The 14135-nt window shown below is 41.8% G+C and overlaps 1 protein-coding gene across 9 annotated transcripts; it reads left to right on the forward strand.

The window, feature by feature from the left end:
* Nucleotides 1-215: 215 nt before the first annotated feature.
* Nucleotides 216-6561, forward strand: LOC145435025 (zinc finger SWIM domain-containing protein 3-like). 9 transcript variants are annotated; one of them, XM_080312296.1, is made up of 10 exons: nucleotides 217-581; nucleotides 1962-2070; nucleotides 2210-2438; nucleotides 2496-3821; nucleotides 3876-4013; nucleotides 4084-4149; nucleotides 4189-4227; nucleotides 4370-4444; nucleotides 4777-4878; nucleotides 4945-6561. In XM_080312296.1, the coding sequence occupies exons 1-10, from the start codon at nucleotides 343-345 to the stop codon at nucleotides 5502-5504; spliced, it is 2883 nt and encodes a 960-aa protein (XP_080168422.1). In that variant the 5' UTR covers nucleotides 217-342; the 3' UTR covers nucleotides 5505-6561. The 9 variants fall into 9 exon arrangements, with proteins under 9 accessions (XP_080168420.1, XP_080168422.1, XP_080168421.1 ...); XM_080312295.1 differs by lacking the exon at nucleotides 4189-4227 and adding an exon at nucleotides 4267-4305; XM_080312298.1 differs by lacking the exon at nucleotides 4189-4227 and adding an exon at nucleotides 4267-4305 and having other exon boundaries at nucleotides 4105-4149.
* The last annotated feature ends 7574 nt before the right edge of the window (nucleotides 6562-14135 follow it).

The following is a 14135-nucleotide window of genomic DNA, read 5'->3' on the forward strand; positions in this document are numbered from 1 at the left end:
ATCGTGCATGTTGAGTTCAGAGTTTTGTGGAAAAATTGATCAAAATCTAGTTATTCACACTAGCGAAAACACCAATGCGAAACTGTTATATGCAGGTTACATGGAGAATACAATAATTACACAGAAATATAATTCAAATATCTGTGGTCGCACTTGCTGCATCACATTTGACTCAAAAGGTCTCTGGCTCGAGAGAAACTCGAATAGTAATAACATAAAGGAAGTGTCTACTCGTCCGGACCCGGACGAATAAAGTTCCTCAGGCTATTCGTCCGGTGTAAGCATGCCGCAACTGTAGAATGGGTGCCGGCGATTTCCGGAACTGTGGGCCGTAACTGCGGCATGGATTCCGAGAGTAGGTTCGCCTCTTATGAAGACTTAAAAAGTGCTTTGGAGAAATACCAGAAAGAAAATTACGTCCAGCTCTACAAGAGAGATTCACGTACGCTCGATGCAGTAAGAAAGCGAACCACTCAGCGAAATTTCAATGATGCGCTCAAGTATGGCCAGATATCTTTTCACTGCATCCACGGCGGCCGTAGATTTCAGAGCTTATCTAAGGGTTTACGACCTAACCAACGGTAAGTAAGCGTTACGTATGATACGGAATTTCCACCGGGTCCACAACCACATGAACATGAAGAAGCAATGTTCCCCATGAGCATTTTGTAGTCTTGGTATCGTGAAATTAGGGTTAAATTAGCCTCAGCCTAAACCCCAACCCATTCCTATGACACCCTAATCCTAACCCACACGTGCTGACACCCCAATCCCTAACCCCACACATGCAACCGCAACCCCTATCCTAACCACGCAACTGCAACCACACCCCCACCCTAATCCTAACCCCACACATGCAACCTCATCTTACGACACCCTTCTAACCCCACACATGCAACCGCAACCCTGCCACCCCTATCCTAACCCCGCATACGCAACCCAACACATGCAGACCCCACACATGCAACTGTAACCCCACCACCTCATTTTACGCATACGCAACCCCGCACACCCCACCACCTCATCTTACGACACCCTAATCCTAACCCACACGTGCTGACACCCCAATCCCTAACCCCACACATGCAACCGCAACCGCTATCCTAACCCCGCACACGCAACTGCAACCACACCCCCACCCTAATCCTAACCCCATCTACGACACCCTTCTAACCCCACACATGCAACCGCAACCCTGCCACCCCTATCCTAACCCCGCATACGCAACCCAACACATGCAAACCCCACACATGCAACTGTAACCCCACCACCTCATTTTACGCATACGCAACCCCGCACACGCAACTGCAACCACACCCCCACCACCCCACCCCACACATGCAACTGCAACCCCACCACCTCATCTTACGACACCCTAATCCTAACCCCACACATGCAACCTCATCTTACGACACCCTTCTAACCCCACACATGCAACCGCAACCCTGCCACCCCTATCCTAACCCCGCATACGCAACCCAACACATGCAAACCCCACACATGCAACTGTAACCCCACCACCTCATTTTACGCATACGCAACCCCACACGTGCAACCGTGCCACCCCTATCCTAACCCCGCATACGCAACCCCCACACATGCAACTGTAACCCCATTTTACGCATACGCAACCCCACACATGCAACCTCATCTTACGACACCCTAATCCTAACCCACGCGTGCTGACCCCCCAATCCTAACCCCACACATGCAACCACAATCCCGCCACCCCAATCCTAACCCACCCGACCCCAACGCGAAAATCAATTTATTTTAACGTTTATAAATTCTCACATGTTCATAGGAAGCATTGGTTTCATGGAGACCACTTCCTGATGTGTGGAGAATAACGAAGAAATGCCCCCTTTTTAGCTCGCTACTGGACTACAAGTAGCGGCACTGCCACACATGCTGTGCATTACGCTTGAAATACAGGGTAACGTATCACGATTTCATTGCAGCACTTTCCGTAAAGAGTGCCAAGCTCATATCAGGTTTAGTACATCAGAGGATGGGCAGTATCTCATAGTGAAGAGTATTAATGAACAGCATAACCACGGGTTGAGCAAGGTAATATGCGATTATCACTATTGAATCAATAAATGACAACTAATGCATAATCACCGTTATATTTTTTCATTTTGATCTGATGATTCAATAAATGACAACTAATGCATAATCACCGTTATATTGTTGGAATTTATTGCAGGTCGCCTTCGATCACTTGCCACATCAGCGTAAGTTAGACTCGCAGCAGAAAGAAGAGATCAAAGAACTGCTGAGGCTGAAGGCAAATAAAAAGCTACTACAGAATCATTTACAGAATTCGTTAGGTCGGGTCGTGCTTCTAAAAGACCTGCACAACATCGCGACTGCTAGAAGTACCAATGAATTATCAGAACTAGAGGCGACAGTAAAGGAGCTGAAAGAAATTCCAGGTAAAACAATTATGTGACGGTACCCAATTTTGATACTTATACTGATACTGTGTTTAGGAGCTATTGTGGAAATAGTGGTATCAGAAGAAAATGTCTTGAATGGTATTTTTTTTCAAGACAAGGAAATGCGACTGACATATCAGCAATATCCTGAAATATTGTTCATTGATGCAACATACAAGTTGAACGACTTGAGAATGCCACTTTATCTGATGATTGTCGAAGATGGTAATGGAGAAAGTGTAGTAGTTGGTGTGTTTGTGTTGGCGTCGGAAGATGCAACATCCATAGCCCAGATGGCAAAAATCTTCAAAAGAAATAATAGTAGATGGAGTGAAACGGTCACAATCATGGCAGACAAAGATTTAACCGAGCGCCAAGTCTTCAAGGCAGAATTCCCAGATGCAAAAATTCTGATATGCCTATTTCATGTCTTGAGGACATTCCGCAGAGAATTGACATGCGACAAAATGGGAGTAACTGCATCACAGCGGCTTGAAATTTTGAGTATTGTTGAAGAAATGGCCTACGCAAGGTCTCACCAACGTTACGGGGAATTGTACGCAAAACTGGTTGAAAATGGACCAGAAAATGTTGTGACATACTTCAACAAAAACTGGCATAACATCAAAGAGGAGTGGGTGTATGCCCACAAAAATTGTGGTGTGACTTTTCAAAATCAAACGAACAATAGAGTTGAGTGCATCAATCAAAAATTGAAGGACGTCATTGCAAAGTACTCAAATCTGCAGCTATTTTTTCGAAATTTATTGCTTGTCCTGGAGTCTCTACGCACAGAGCAATCCCATCGAGCTATTTCGATTCTGCAGAAAGTGCCTGCGATGCCATTTGAGGTGGGTAGTGTGCAGCACCAGTACGGTCAGATCCTCACACCGCATGCTCTTGAGAAGGTTATTCATGAGCTCAACATTGGTGCAAAAGAAAATCAATCGCAGATAAATCAAGACCTTCAAATTTCTGCGAATGACTGCAATTGCCATTTTCGCAGGTCGATGAAATTACCTTGTCATCACATTTTCCGCTTTCGTCGACAATATTCTCGAAGCTTATTCTGTCCAGATTTATGTGCAGTGCGGTGGACACTCGAATACTACAGGATAAACAATAACGTTCTCTCAGATCATGAAATTGAATTCCATGCTGGGGCCTTTGGGATTAATGTCACAAAGCCGAAGCCCATCACGTCACAGTTTCAAAAGTTCAAAAAAGCCAATTTGATAGCCCAAAAATTAGCTTCGATCGTATCCGAGTCATCCATGTCTGAATTCAACAGCAAAATCGAAGTGTTGGAACTACTGGTGCAGGAATGGGGCAGTGGACGTGCAGTAGCACTGTCTACCAGCAACCCAGCTGAAACACAAGGTTAATAGATAATTTAGAAAAAATTATAATTCATAACACCGACTTTTATAACAGAAACTGAATCAATAAACCTCCAACGAAAGTCTGTACCTGGGACCAATAACACTACAGCAGGTACTGCCTCTGTACCTGGGACCAATAACACTACAGCAGGTACTGCCTCTGTACATGGGACCTATAACACTACAGCAGGTAGGCCTACGTCTATTGTGCACTCGTTAACACTTGATATTTATTTCTGTATCCTCTCCATTTCTGGTAGGTTGTGTTGATTCTAACAAAGATGGATCTCATGCCTCTGTACCTGGGACCAATAACACTACAGCAGGTACTGCCTCTGTACCTGGGACCAGTAACACTACCGCAGGTACTGCCTCTGTACCTGGGACCAATAACACTACAGCAGGTACTGCCTCTGTACCTGGGACCAGTAACACTACCGCAGGTACTGCCACTGTACATGGGACTAATAACACTACAGCAGGTACGTCTATTGTGCACTCATTAACACTTGATATTTATTTCGGTATCCTCTCCGTTTCTGGTAGGTTGTGTTGATTCGAACAAAGATGGATCTCATGCCTCTGCGAAGGAAAAGACGGTGGTGATTGTTGAGACATCAGGTTAGTTAGCATTTTACTTGAAATGTTATTCTAGTCTATTAGTTGCAGACAACACTACATCACCAAGTAATGTAGGCCTATCAGTCATTCATTCAATCAATCAATCAACCATACATACACTATTCACAAGCAACATCTCAGGTTAATTAAGCTACCAGACATCATGTTATTAGGACTGCTTTCACAAAATATCAGTATCAATAAACTCCTATATTTGTTGCAATTTGATTACAATAAAGAAATTATCTTAAATCACAGACCAGGTCACTATACTCACTGGATTTAGATGTATGTTGCAATTTCATGATGTTTGCATGTTTGTTTACCTTCAGATTGCGCTATAGCAGTGTCCGAAGTCTGTGATGCAGAAAATAGCACCCCAGCAGTGTCCGTAGACTGTAGCAAAATCACCATGACACCAGACAAGTTCACGGGTTGGTGTCAAATAAATCCAAACTTTATCTTGCTACACTATAGTAAAACTGATCTTGCTGTTTCAGATCTTTCCAACATTCATCTGCCATCAAAACTGAAAAAAAGAGGACGCCCAAAAGGCTTGGAACAAACTGTGGTTGGCCTTCCGAAGAAGAAGAAATGTGACACTCCAGTTCCATTTAAAAAAATACATCCTAAAGACAGAGACCGATGTAAGTTTATTTCATGCAGAACTTCAGCAAATTTCACTTCTGCCTTATTCACAGTGATGCTGTCATGGTTTGTATCACCATCTGACACTAATGAAGCAGTGTATGGAAAGAAATTGGGCAGTAAGTCTGTCACGTCTGACACTCGTCTCATCCCCAACAGCTGCCTTGATGAGACTGTGAATATACTCCACATCAAGAATTACTTCGCATATGATGGATGGGCTGCTGTGATGAAGGCATTCCAAAGTAAATATAGTCAGAAAGACTGGTACTGTGGAGTATGCGACCTTCAACTTACAAAGAGCAATTCAATTCGTTGCGACTCCTGTCTCAACCGGGATCATCTTCTATGTGCTGGACTAAACACTTACCCTAAACAAAACAAATGGTTCTGTGGCCGCTGCAAAAAATAACAGATGCCTCTGTTAGAAAAATATGTAGCGGCAACTTTGACATTGAAAGTAGGCTACTTAGTTTTCATGTTTGATGTTCCCAGTGAAAACACGCTATCAATGCTTGAATATCTTGAAAGCAGCAAATTGTATGCACAGCATTTACTGTCACCTGCAATAAGGAATGTGCGGAAATGCCAGCATGCATACCAGATTAACACCCAATGATCATATAAACATTGAAGTTGTACACAAATATTTTTCGAACAGTTTGTCGTATGTGTTCGATGACTTTTTCATACCTGCTTAAGTTGTTCACTCCCTTAATACAGGACCCTCATCGAAGGGAAATATCTACTTGGGCCCATTTAATAGTTACCTAACCAAGAGATCTGTCGACTGACCTATCATTTTGAATGGATTACCATCTGTGAACTGCTGTATTGCAGATTATAAAAAAAAATACCTCATTACCTCTTGTCGCCGTAATAACACTCTTGCCATACCTAATTACCTCTGATAGTCCTAGTAACACTCTTGACCTACCTGATTACCTCTGATAGTCGTATTAACACTGTTGCCCTACTTTGCCCAGACATTGCTTCATTCATTCATTTGCTATCATTTAATTTTTCTTCATCTTTTCAACTACGATTTGTTACAGTCAGATGATGCAGAGACAATGTAGGCATATACTCGTTTCATGGGGTTTTTATCAGACCACTTGACTTCCAAGGCTGTATCGATCTCTCCTATCCGACACCAAATACTGGTATTTTTCTCCTATTAACACTGTTGCCCTACTTCGCCCAGACATTGCTTCATTCATTCATTTGCTATCATTTAATTTTTCTTCATCTTTTCAACTACGATTTGTTACAGTCAGATGATGCAGAGACAATGTAGGCATACTTGTTTCATGCGGGTTTTATCAGACCACTTGACTTCCATGGCTGTATCGATCTCTTCTATCCGACATCAAATACTGTGCATGCACATGTTTTCTGTATGATCATTGCTGCTGTCCATTTGTTCTGTATTTCTGTTGTATGAAAATAAAGACGCACAGTCTCTCTCAGTTAGTATTCCAATCATTACTGCACAGCAACATCAAGTATGAGTACTCGTAGTACAGCAGAGGTGACAATTCCGTCTTAGCTGTGCAAGTTCACGTACAATTGGTTAGGTCAATGGCGCTTGCATGAGTTCAGAAATAGGTGGAGACAGCAAGAATTTCAGCGAATCGTTCGTGTTCTGACTGCATCCGGTTATTTAACGATAGCACTTTGGAGCTCTTCGTATGGCGCAAACATTCCCTCGGAGCTCCAATTATGAGCTTACAAATCACTATCCTACTTGTTCTCACTACATTAAGCGTAGGTAAACATCTCTTGTAAAGGTAAAGGTGGGCGTCAAGTTCTGGTACTTTCAACACAGCTATTTGCAATTATTAGTATGGCGTAAACTTTCCCTCGGAGCTATAATTATGAGCATACAAATCAGTAACAGTAACCATTGAAATCAGTAACCAGAAGGGCGAATAAATAATGTACAAAACCGAAGCCTGTCAAAAACGCATACAGTCTCCATAGTAACGGGCCTACGTCACACGGTGCCGGACGAATAGCCTGAGAAAATTATTCGTCCGGGTCCGGACGAGTAGCCACTGCCTAACATAAATAATATGAAGCAAATTCGAACTCTCGCGATTACAGTTAAATATTTTCGATTCCCCACAACGCATACCCAGGGCTGATGCCATAGTATACGACTAAAACAAAGGGAGCATAGAAATATGACAAATGACATCATCATTAGACTCACTGTTTTGTCGGTTTATAACTGTATTCTGCCGTCCAATCATCGTACTAATTGCCAGTCCCATTGTTTGCGAATAAAGTTGCAGCAAGAATAGCATCCCTATGATCCGCAATATAATGTAATATTATTGTGTATACAGGCTTGATAATAAAGTATTCAAATGATAAACAAGGGCATGGATTTTGAGGAAAGATTTTGGAATCATTTGACTATAGTGCGGCCCGCGAGCGAACTGGAGCTTTGAATCCGGCCCGCGACGTCAGTTGAGTTTGACACCCCTGCTCTACATCAATGAAAACTTGACCAAGTTCAGAAGAGTGCTCCACTCAAAGACTCGCCAGCTGGGTAAATCTTTAGGATACAAGCACTGTTGGGTGGTCAATGGTAAAATTTTCTCAGACTTCTCGATAACACAAAATCTATTTTCATTGATTCTTACGAAACACTAGAAAAGCTGCGCAACGACGCTTAAATCACTATTTTTTTTGTCGAGCATTTATCTTTGTCTTCTCCAAACGAAATCAATGCTGACGGTTCCCCCAATTTCCAGGATATGCAATACCCAAATATTAGTGACTGTATTGTGACTACGCGTGACCATTTATTGCCTATTTTAGGTCAAGTCCAAGAATATGAACATTGAACAGTTTACAATGATTCACCTTAACATAAGGTCCTTGCCTTGTCATTTGAATGAGATGAAATTAGAAATAAGGCATACTGTTGTTGGTGTCATCTATCGTCACCCTAACTTCACTATTTCAGAATTCACAAGTGAACTCAGTAGTACTCTCAACAAACTGCAGCAAAGAAACATCCAATTTTTCATAATGGGAGACATCAATATTGATCACCTATCAGATTTAGCGCCGCACCAGGACTATCTCCTTATGCTACGATCTAAAGGAGTTGCATCCGTTATTTCAAAACCCATTAGAGTCACAGCTAACTCTTCACATATACACCAATCTTTCCATTATTAATATAAGACCTATGGTGTTAGACAGGCCTGGGCAAAGTGCGGCCCGCGGGCCAAATGCTTCCCGCGAAGCCATTCTTTGCGGCCCGCGAAAGGTTGTTTGGAATTCATAACATTAAACCTGCTTTTTGAAAATTGATGCGTGGAATAAAACCATAGGCTGTATCAACTAAACAGGAAATTCGTTTACTTTGAAGCCTGCTCATTAATATGCCACGATTACGCAGCCTACGTACCCCAAATGGGTATTCCAGATTAAAAATAAAGACAATGTATCAAAGTACGAGTAACAATTAAATTCACAAGAAATCACTATTTCCATATAGTTTACGTCAAAGCTTCTTTGTTGCCATTGTCACATTACGCATTATACGGGTACAGGCTGGTACACGTTTAAAACTGTTACGTGAGGCGTTTCCAAATCCCCAATTCAAAAAACAAATCAATCAGTGCTCGTGATTATTATATCTCATCATATCTATCACCCATAAAGGATGAACGGGCATGTCAAAAAGAGAAAGCCGAAAGCTGAAATTCAAAGAAGGTTCACAGCACTAAATATTTGTATATTGGAGTAAACTGGGGTAAACTGGATAAACCTGTCCTTTTAGTTTTTGCCGGTAGGATATGGCGAATTCACACATACACGGTTCCCGGCCACGATTTTTGGCCAGTAGGATTTTAATTATGATAAAAACACGAATCACTCGGTCAGCGGAGGGCGAATTTCAGAAAAACTGCAAACTTCGCTCAGCATCATGGCTATTTGAGCTTTACACTGCTCGGAATACAGCAACCAAGACAAGCTTTGTACAATCCCATATGCATTTCAGTGTAGTGATTCTCGAACTGGGGGCGTGAATGCATCTGAAGATTATAGCTAAAAATTTTCTCTCGGCCCGCCAACGTATATTCTACTTCTCATTTGGCCCGCGGAGGAAAATAATTGCCCCCCCCCCCCCTGGTGTTAGACTATGTTATGACGGATCACTACCCTTTTCTAGCTCAGGTTAAGTTGTCAAAAAAACGTCAAAAAGATAATATGAAACCGATATACCGGCGCAGTATGCATTCTGAAGCATGTGAACTTCTGACAGATGATGTAGAAAGGAATTCTTCTCATCCAATGAACTTCCCACTCTTTGCTATGGCAACTTCAATCAGTCATTCGAACATTTCCTGTCAGTAGTGAAGATGCCAATCCAGGGGTCCTCAGCCCTTTCTTGGCCGTGGCCCATTTTCCGGTTTGAAAATGTGCTGTGGCCCACCTCTTATCTTGGAGTAATAATCCTGTTCAATGCGTGGTAATTGACGGCGCCGATATGCCTATTTCGCTAAAATATGCGCATTTTCTCTTAATTTACTGGTTATATTTAAATGTAGATCACTCGGCCCACGGAATCGCGCAAAGAGGGACGAAAATTTTCATGTCTAATAAATATCCTCCGCCACACGACCAACGACATAATCTTCGGCCCCTTCGAGCTCCTGCAATTGTGGGTTTGGGTGCAGCAGTTACGGCCCTGGTAGATCATAGGCTAAAACTCTTGTGTATATATTATGATCGTTCCCTGCTCCATTCGCGTCGCGAAATTCAATGATCAAATCCAAGCATCCGCTGTGTGATTGGGATTTTAGTTCCACTGTTGTGGGGAATAATGTAATCATTCCAGGTCAGCTTCAAACAATTCACTGATGAATGCGGTACTACAGAGAATTAGAGAAAGATTCATTTGATATGCATGCTGTACAATGCACATTGTATGTCTTGTACCAAACCAACTGAAGTTGACCGATACAATCAATTCATGTGACTCTTGCATTATGTACAATGATTTCAAGGGCGGACATTTTAAACCGACTCCAAGGATTAATGCGTTCCGCCAAATCCTCAATACATTACGATTCGTTGCGGTGGTGCAGTATAGCCTACCTCCGCCAATAGTTGCTAGTAATTTGCAATTATGACTATTTTTATCTTGCAATAATACGATGACTTGCCTAATAGGCTACAGTAAATCTATACTTCAATTACACTTCATTCCGAGTTTATTGCACACCCCTTTCAACGGCATACGACATACGACCCTGCCGGAATACTTGGTTACTTCAGCTTTACCTTCCAGCTATTATATACTCGAAATTATTTTAGTTATTGTTAGCCATAGGTTGTCATAGCCAGTGGAAAAAGCCGCCGTCTCTCCCTCACGTTTTCGACTTGAGCATGCTGACTCCATACGTATGCCACTACGTCTCATCAGAGTCGGATGAAAAGCTTTACGTGGCCTACGTATAATTAGATTATGTTTTTAGCGATTAACATAAAAAATATAACTAAACTTACGCTTACATTACCGTAATTTTAAAATTTTCTAAATAGCTTTGTGGCCCACCTGAAATTCTCCCACCCTTTGAGAACCCCTGTACTAATCGATCGACATATGCCTCTACAAAAACTGAGTAGAAAAAAACTACAAAAACTGAGTAGAAAAAAAAGAAAATTGCTGTTGAAACCTTGGATAACTGCCAGTATTCTTAGGGCCATTAAAAACGCAATAGTCTTCATAGAAAATGGATATCACTAGGCTCAGACGAATCCAAAATTGAATACCAAGAGTATGCCAAGCACTTTCCAGGATCAAATCTAAAGCAAAACGGACGTATTTATTATCAGCTGTTTCACAGAAATAAAAACAATCCTAAGCAAACCTGGAAAACTATCAATAGCTTAAATAAATCGTCCTTCGGCTAAAGGTACACTGCCAACGACCATTACAAATGAGCACTGAGCAGGGAGTACCCCCTTCTAATTCTCACGACATAGCCTCCTTATTCAATAAACATTTCTGTTCTATCGGTAATAACCTAGCATCCAAAGTGCCGCCAAGCAATGATTCCCCTACAGCAGCTATTCGCAGTGTTCCCAACTCGGTACTTCTCTCTCCGACCACAGAAGAGGAAATGATTATATTAGCGTACTCACTCAAGAATGACAAAGCAGAAGGATGTGATCGAATTCCTATTAAACTACTAAAATTGATTTTTCCTTTGGTCTCTAGTAGGGATGGTGTGAACGTGAGGTTCACGTTCGCGTTCTGTGTGTGAACCTCGGAAATTTAGAGGTTCGCGTTCACAAACGAACCTTGGTAGGTTCTGCACTGTGAACCTTTTACATATATTATAATTTTCATTTCATTCCAATATATTTGGTTGAGGTTGAAATTTATTGCATTTCAACTGCGGGCCACTCTATCCATGGCACTGGCAGCATAAAAAATCCACACTAAACGAACGTGCACCTTGACAATCTCAAAAATTTAACTTGCTTTGTTACAAAGGTTTGCTCGAAATATCCAGCTTTCTGTTTGTGAATATTTAGCGACTCTCTGCTGTGAGCTTGACCCGCAATCACACCACATCAAAAGCGAAATTACCTACATATGTAGTCAGCGAATGATGCTTATTCAACCAGCCAATGAAATTGATATCGTTGTCTGATTTAAAAAATCTAGCACGCGTACGGAGTCGATCTTTATTTCATCTGTTTATTGTATCATAAAAACTAAATCTGTGCGATTGGAATGTTGGCTACTTCTGTATAACTTGGTAAAGAGGTAATATCGGTAGCAAGTAGTACAGAAACCCGTTTTATACTCTGCTTGATATCATCGTAGCAATACTAAGACGCCGAATACATTGTCCGGTCTGGCCTAGACCGATAAGGCGTAATCTTATATTCCCTAGCAGGTCCTGGTCGAAATTGTTGGCAAAGCGACGGAAGATATTGATTTTATGGGATTATTATATCATTTGATTGCCCCAGTTGATACGTTTGGCAACGTTTAAAACGTCAATATGTACTTCAGCATTGTGACATTATGTGGTCCGAGTCGTCGCTAGGTATCATATACATTAATATAGGCGATCAGCTCACTGAAATGTAGGGTTGGAATTAGCAATATGACGTCACGTGACGTCATGATGTTCACGTTCGCGTTCACACAGAACCTTTCAAAAAGGTTCGCGTTCACACGAACCTGAACCTCTCAGAGGTTCACACCATCCCTAGTCTCTAGACACCTGGTCCATTTTTTCAACAGTTCTATTTCATTAGGGATATTTCCAGATGCATTGAAGGTCGCCAAGTTGTCACTATTTTCAAGTCAGGTGATAAAAACAATTTCAACAACTACCGCCCCATATCTATCCTACCATCCTTGTCAACAATTTTTGAAAAGCTACTACATCGACGACTTACCAGCTTCCTCGATGCTCACTCTGTCATACTTGACCAGCTTCCTCGATGCTCACTCTGTCATACTTGACAACCAGTTTGGCTTCCGACAAAATCTTGACACAAATCAAGCAATGCCCTTACTTCCAAAATTTATCAGAGACACAACTCTGGTATGATTTCATGTGTTGTTTTTCTTGATATAAAAAAAGCTTTCGACACTGTCAATCATTCAATACTTATAAGTAAACTCTCGTGTTATGGTATAAGAGGTGTAGCCTTGGATTTGATTACAAGCTATCTTACCAATCGATGTCAATATGTTTACAGTGAGGATCACCTACCTTCTGAAAAGGGTGACATATTGTGTGGTGTAGCCTACCACAAGGCTCCGTTTTAGGACCCCTATTATTCAGTCTTTATATCAATGATGTTGCTCCATGTATCTCAGAGACCTCGGTCCGATTTGCTGATGATACTTGTGTACTTATCTGCTACAGACTTGACCTCTCTACAAACCAAAGCTAATTCTGAGATTTGTAAGATGAATGCTTGGATGAAAACCAACCGAGTAACCATTAATCCAATTAAGACTCAGGTACTGGTCTTCAGCTACCTCAACTTTTTCACTAAGGGTATCTGATGTCATTACTGCACCCTCGACCCATACAAGATATCTGGGAATTATCATTGACTCCAATATTAAATGGAAGACCCACATTTTCAATCTATGTAAAAAGCTATCTGCTACGGCCGGAATTCTAGCGAGACTGAGACATTCTCTCCCTAGACCAGTGGTTCCCAACCGGGGGGGGGGGGATTTTGAAATTTCTAGGGGGGAATCTAGCTTACTGGGTTTAAAGGTTTTTGAGTAGAAATTAGTTCTTTACAATACAACGGGTTTAAAGCTAGGTGTATGTTTAAATGCCTTCCGTAGATATTACACCCCTGATAAAGTGAAGCTCACGAGACGATTTCGTAGGGTCCGCGACAGCCTCTCGACCAAATTGCAACTAAGCAGGAAAACGTCAAGGCGAATTCAGCACAAGGCCGCTAGTGAAACTGTTTAACTTTTTATGCCAACTTATGAGCTAACGTGAAAAACATACCAAATTCATCGATTCAACTGAAGTCTTTAGCAAGCGGACTTGGTGATTTATTTTTCGTCAGCGGCTACCCGACCGGTCAAAAACAGGTCAAATTTGACTGTACTTTACCAAAGTTTAGTGCGGTCCGCATTCGCCATAGTTCGGACATATCTGAATTTGTGTTGCCATTAATTGCTCAGTCAACAAATGGCTGCGCGTTAAAAAGCACATTTTTTAGTCACAGGCAACTTTTTCGTAGGGGGGGGGGGGATTTTAGCTCAAATATCGGCCAAGGGGGGCACGAGACGAAAAAGGTTGGGAACCACTGCCCTAGACAGACCTTGAGAGCCATATATTTCTCATTATTTCACTCTCATCTGCTTTATGGATTATGTGTATGGGGGAAGGCCAATCAGACGAATTTAAACAGAATCTGTGTCATCCAAAATCGAGCCATAAGAAATATATGTGGCATAGATTCTAGGTCATCTGCTACTCCTGGTTATTTAGCTCTCAGGATACTTAAGCTA

Source organism: Botryllus schlosseri, chromosome 3 (assembly GCF_051294905.1).
Source record: "Botryllus schlosseri isolate E-star chromosome 3, Bs_hap1, whole genome shotgun sequence".
In the NCBI taxonomy this organism is placed as follows: Eukaryota; Metazoa; Chordata; class Ascidiacea; order Stolidobranchia; family Styelidae; genus Botryllus; species Botryllus schlosseri.

Excerpts from the sequence above, each read along its gene's own strand:
- LOC145435025 (XM_080312293.1), top strand. The coding sequence starts at position 343 with ATGGATTCCGAGAGTAGGTTCGCCTCTTATGAAGACTTAAAAAGTGCT. Across the intron at positions 2,071-2,209 it reads ATAACCACGGGTTGAGCAAG|GTCGCCTTCGATCACTTGCC; the intron begins GTAATATGCGAT and ends AATTTATTGCAG. Across the intron at positions 4,879-4,944 it reads GACACCAGACAAGTTCACGG|ATCTTTCCAACATTCATCTG; the intron begins GTTGGTGTCAAA and ends TTGCTGTTTCAG.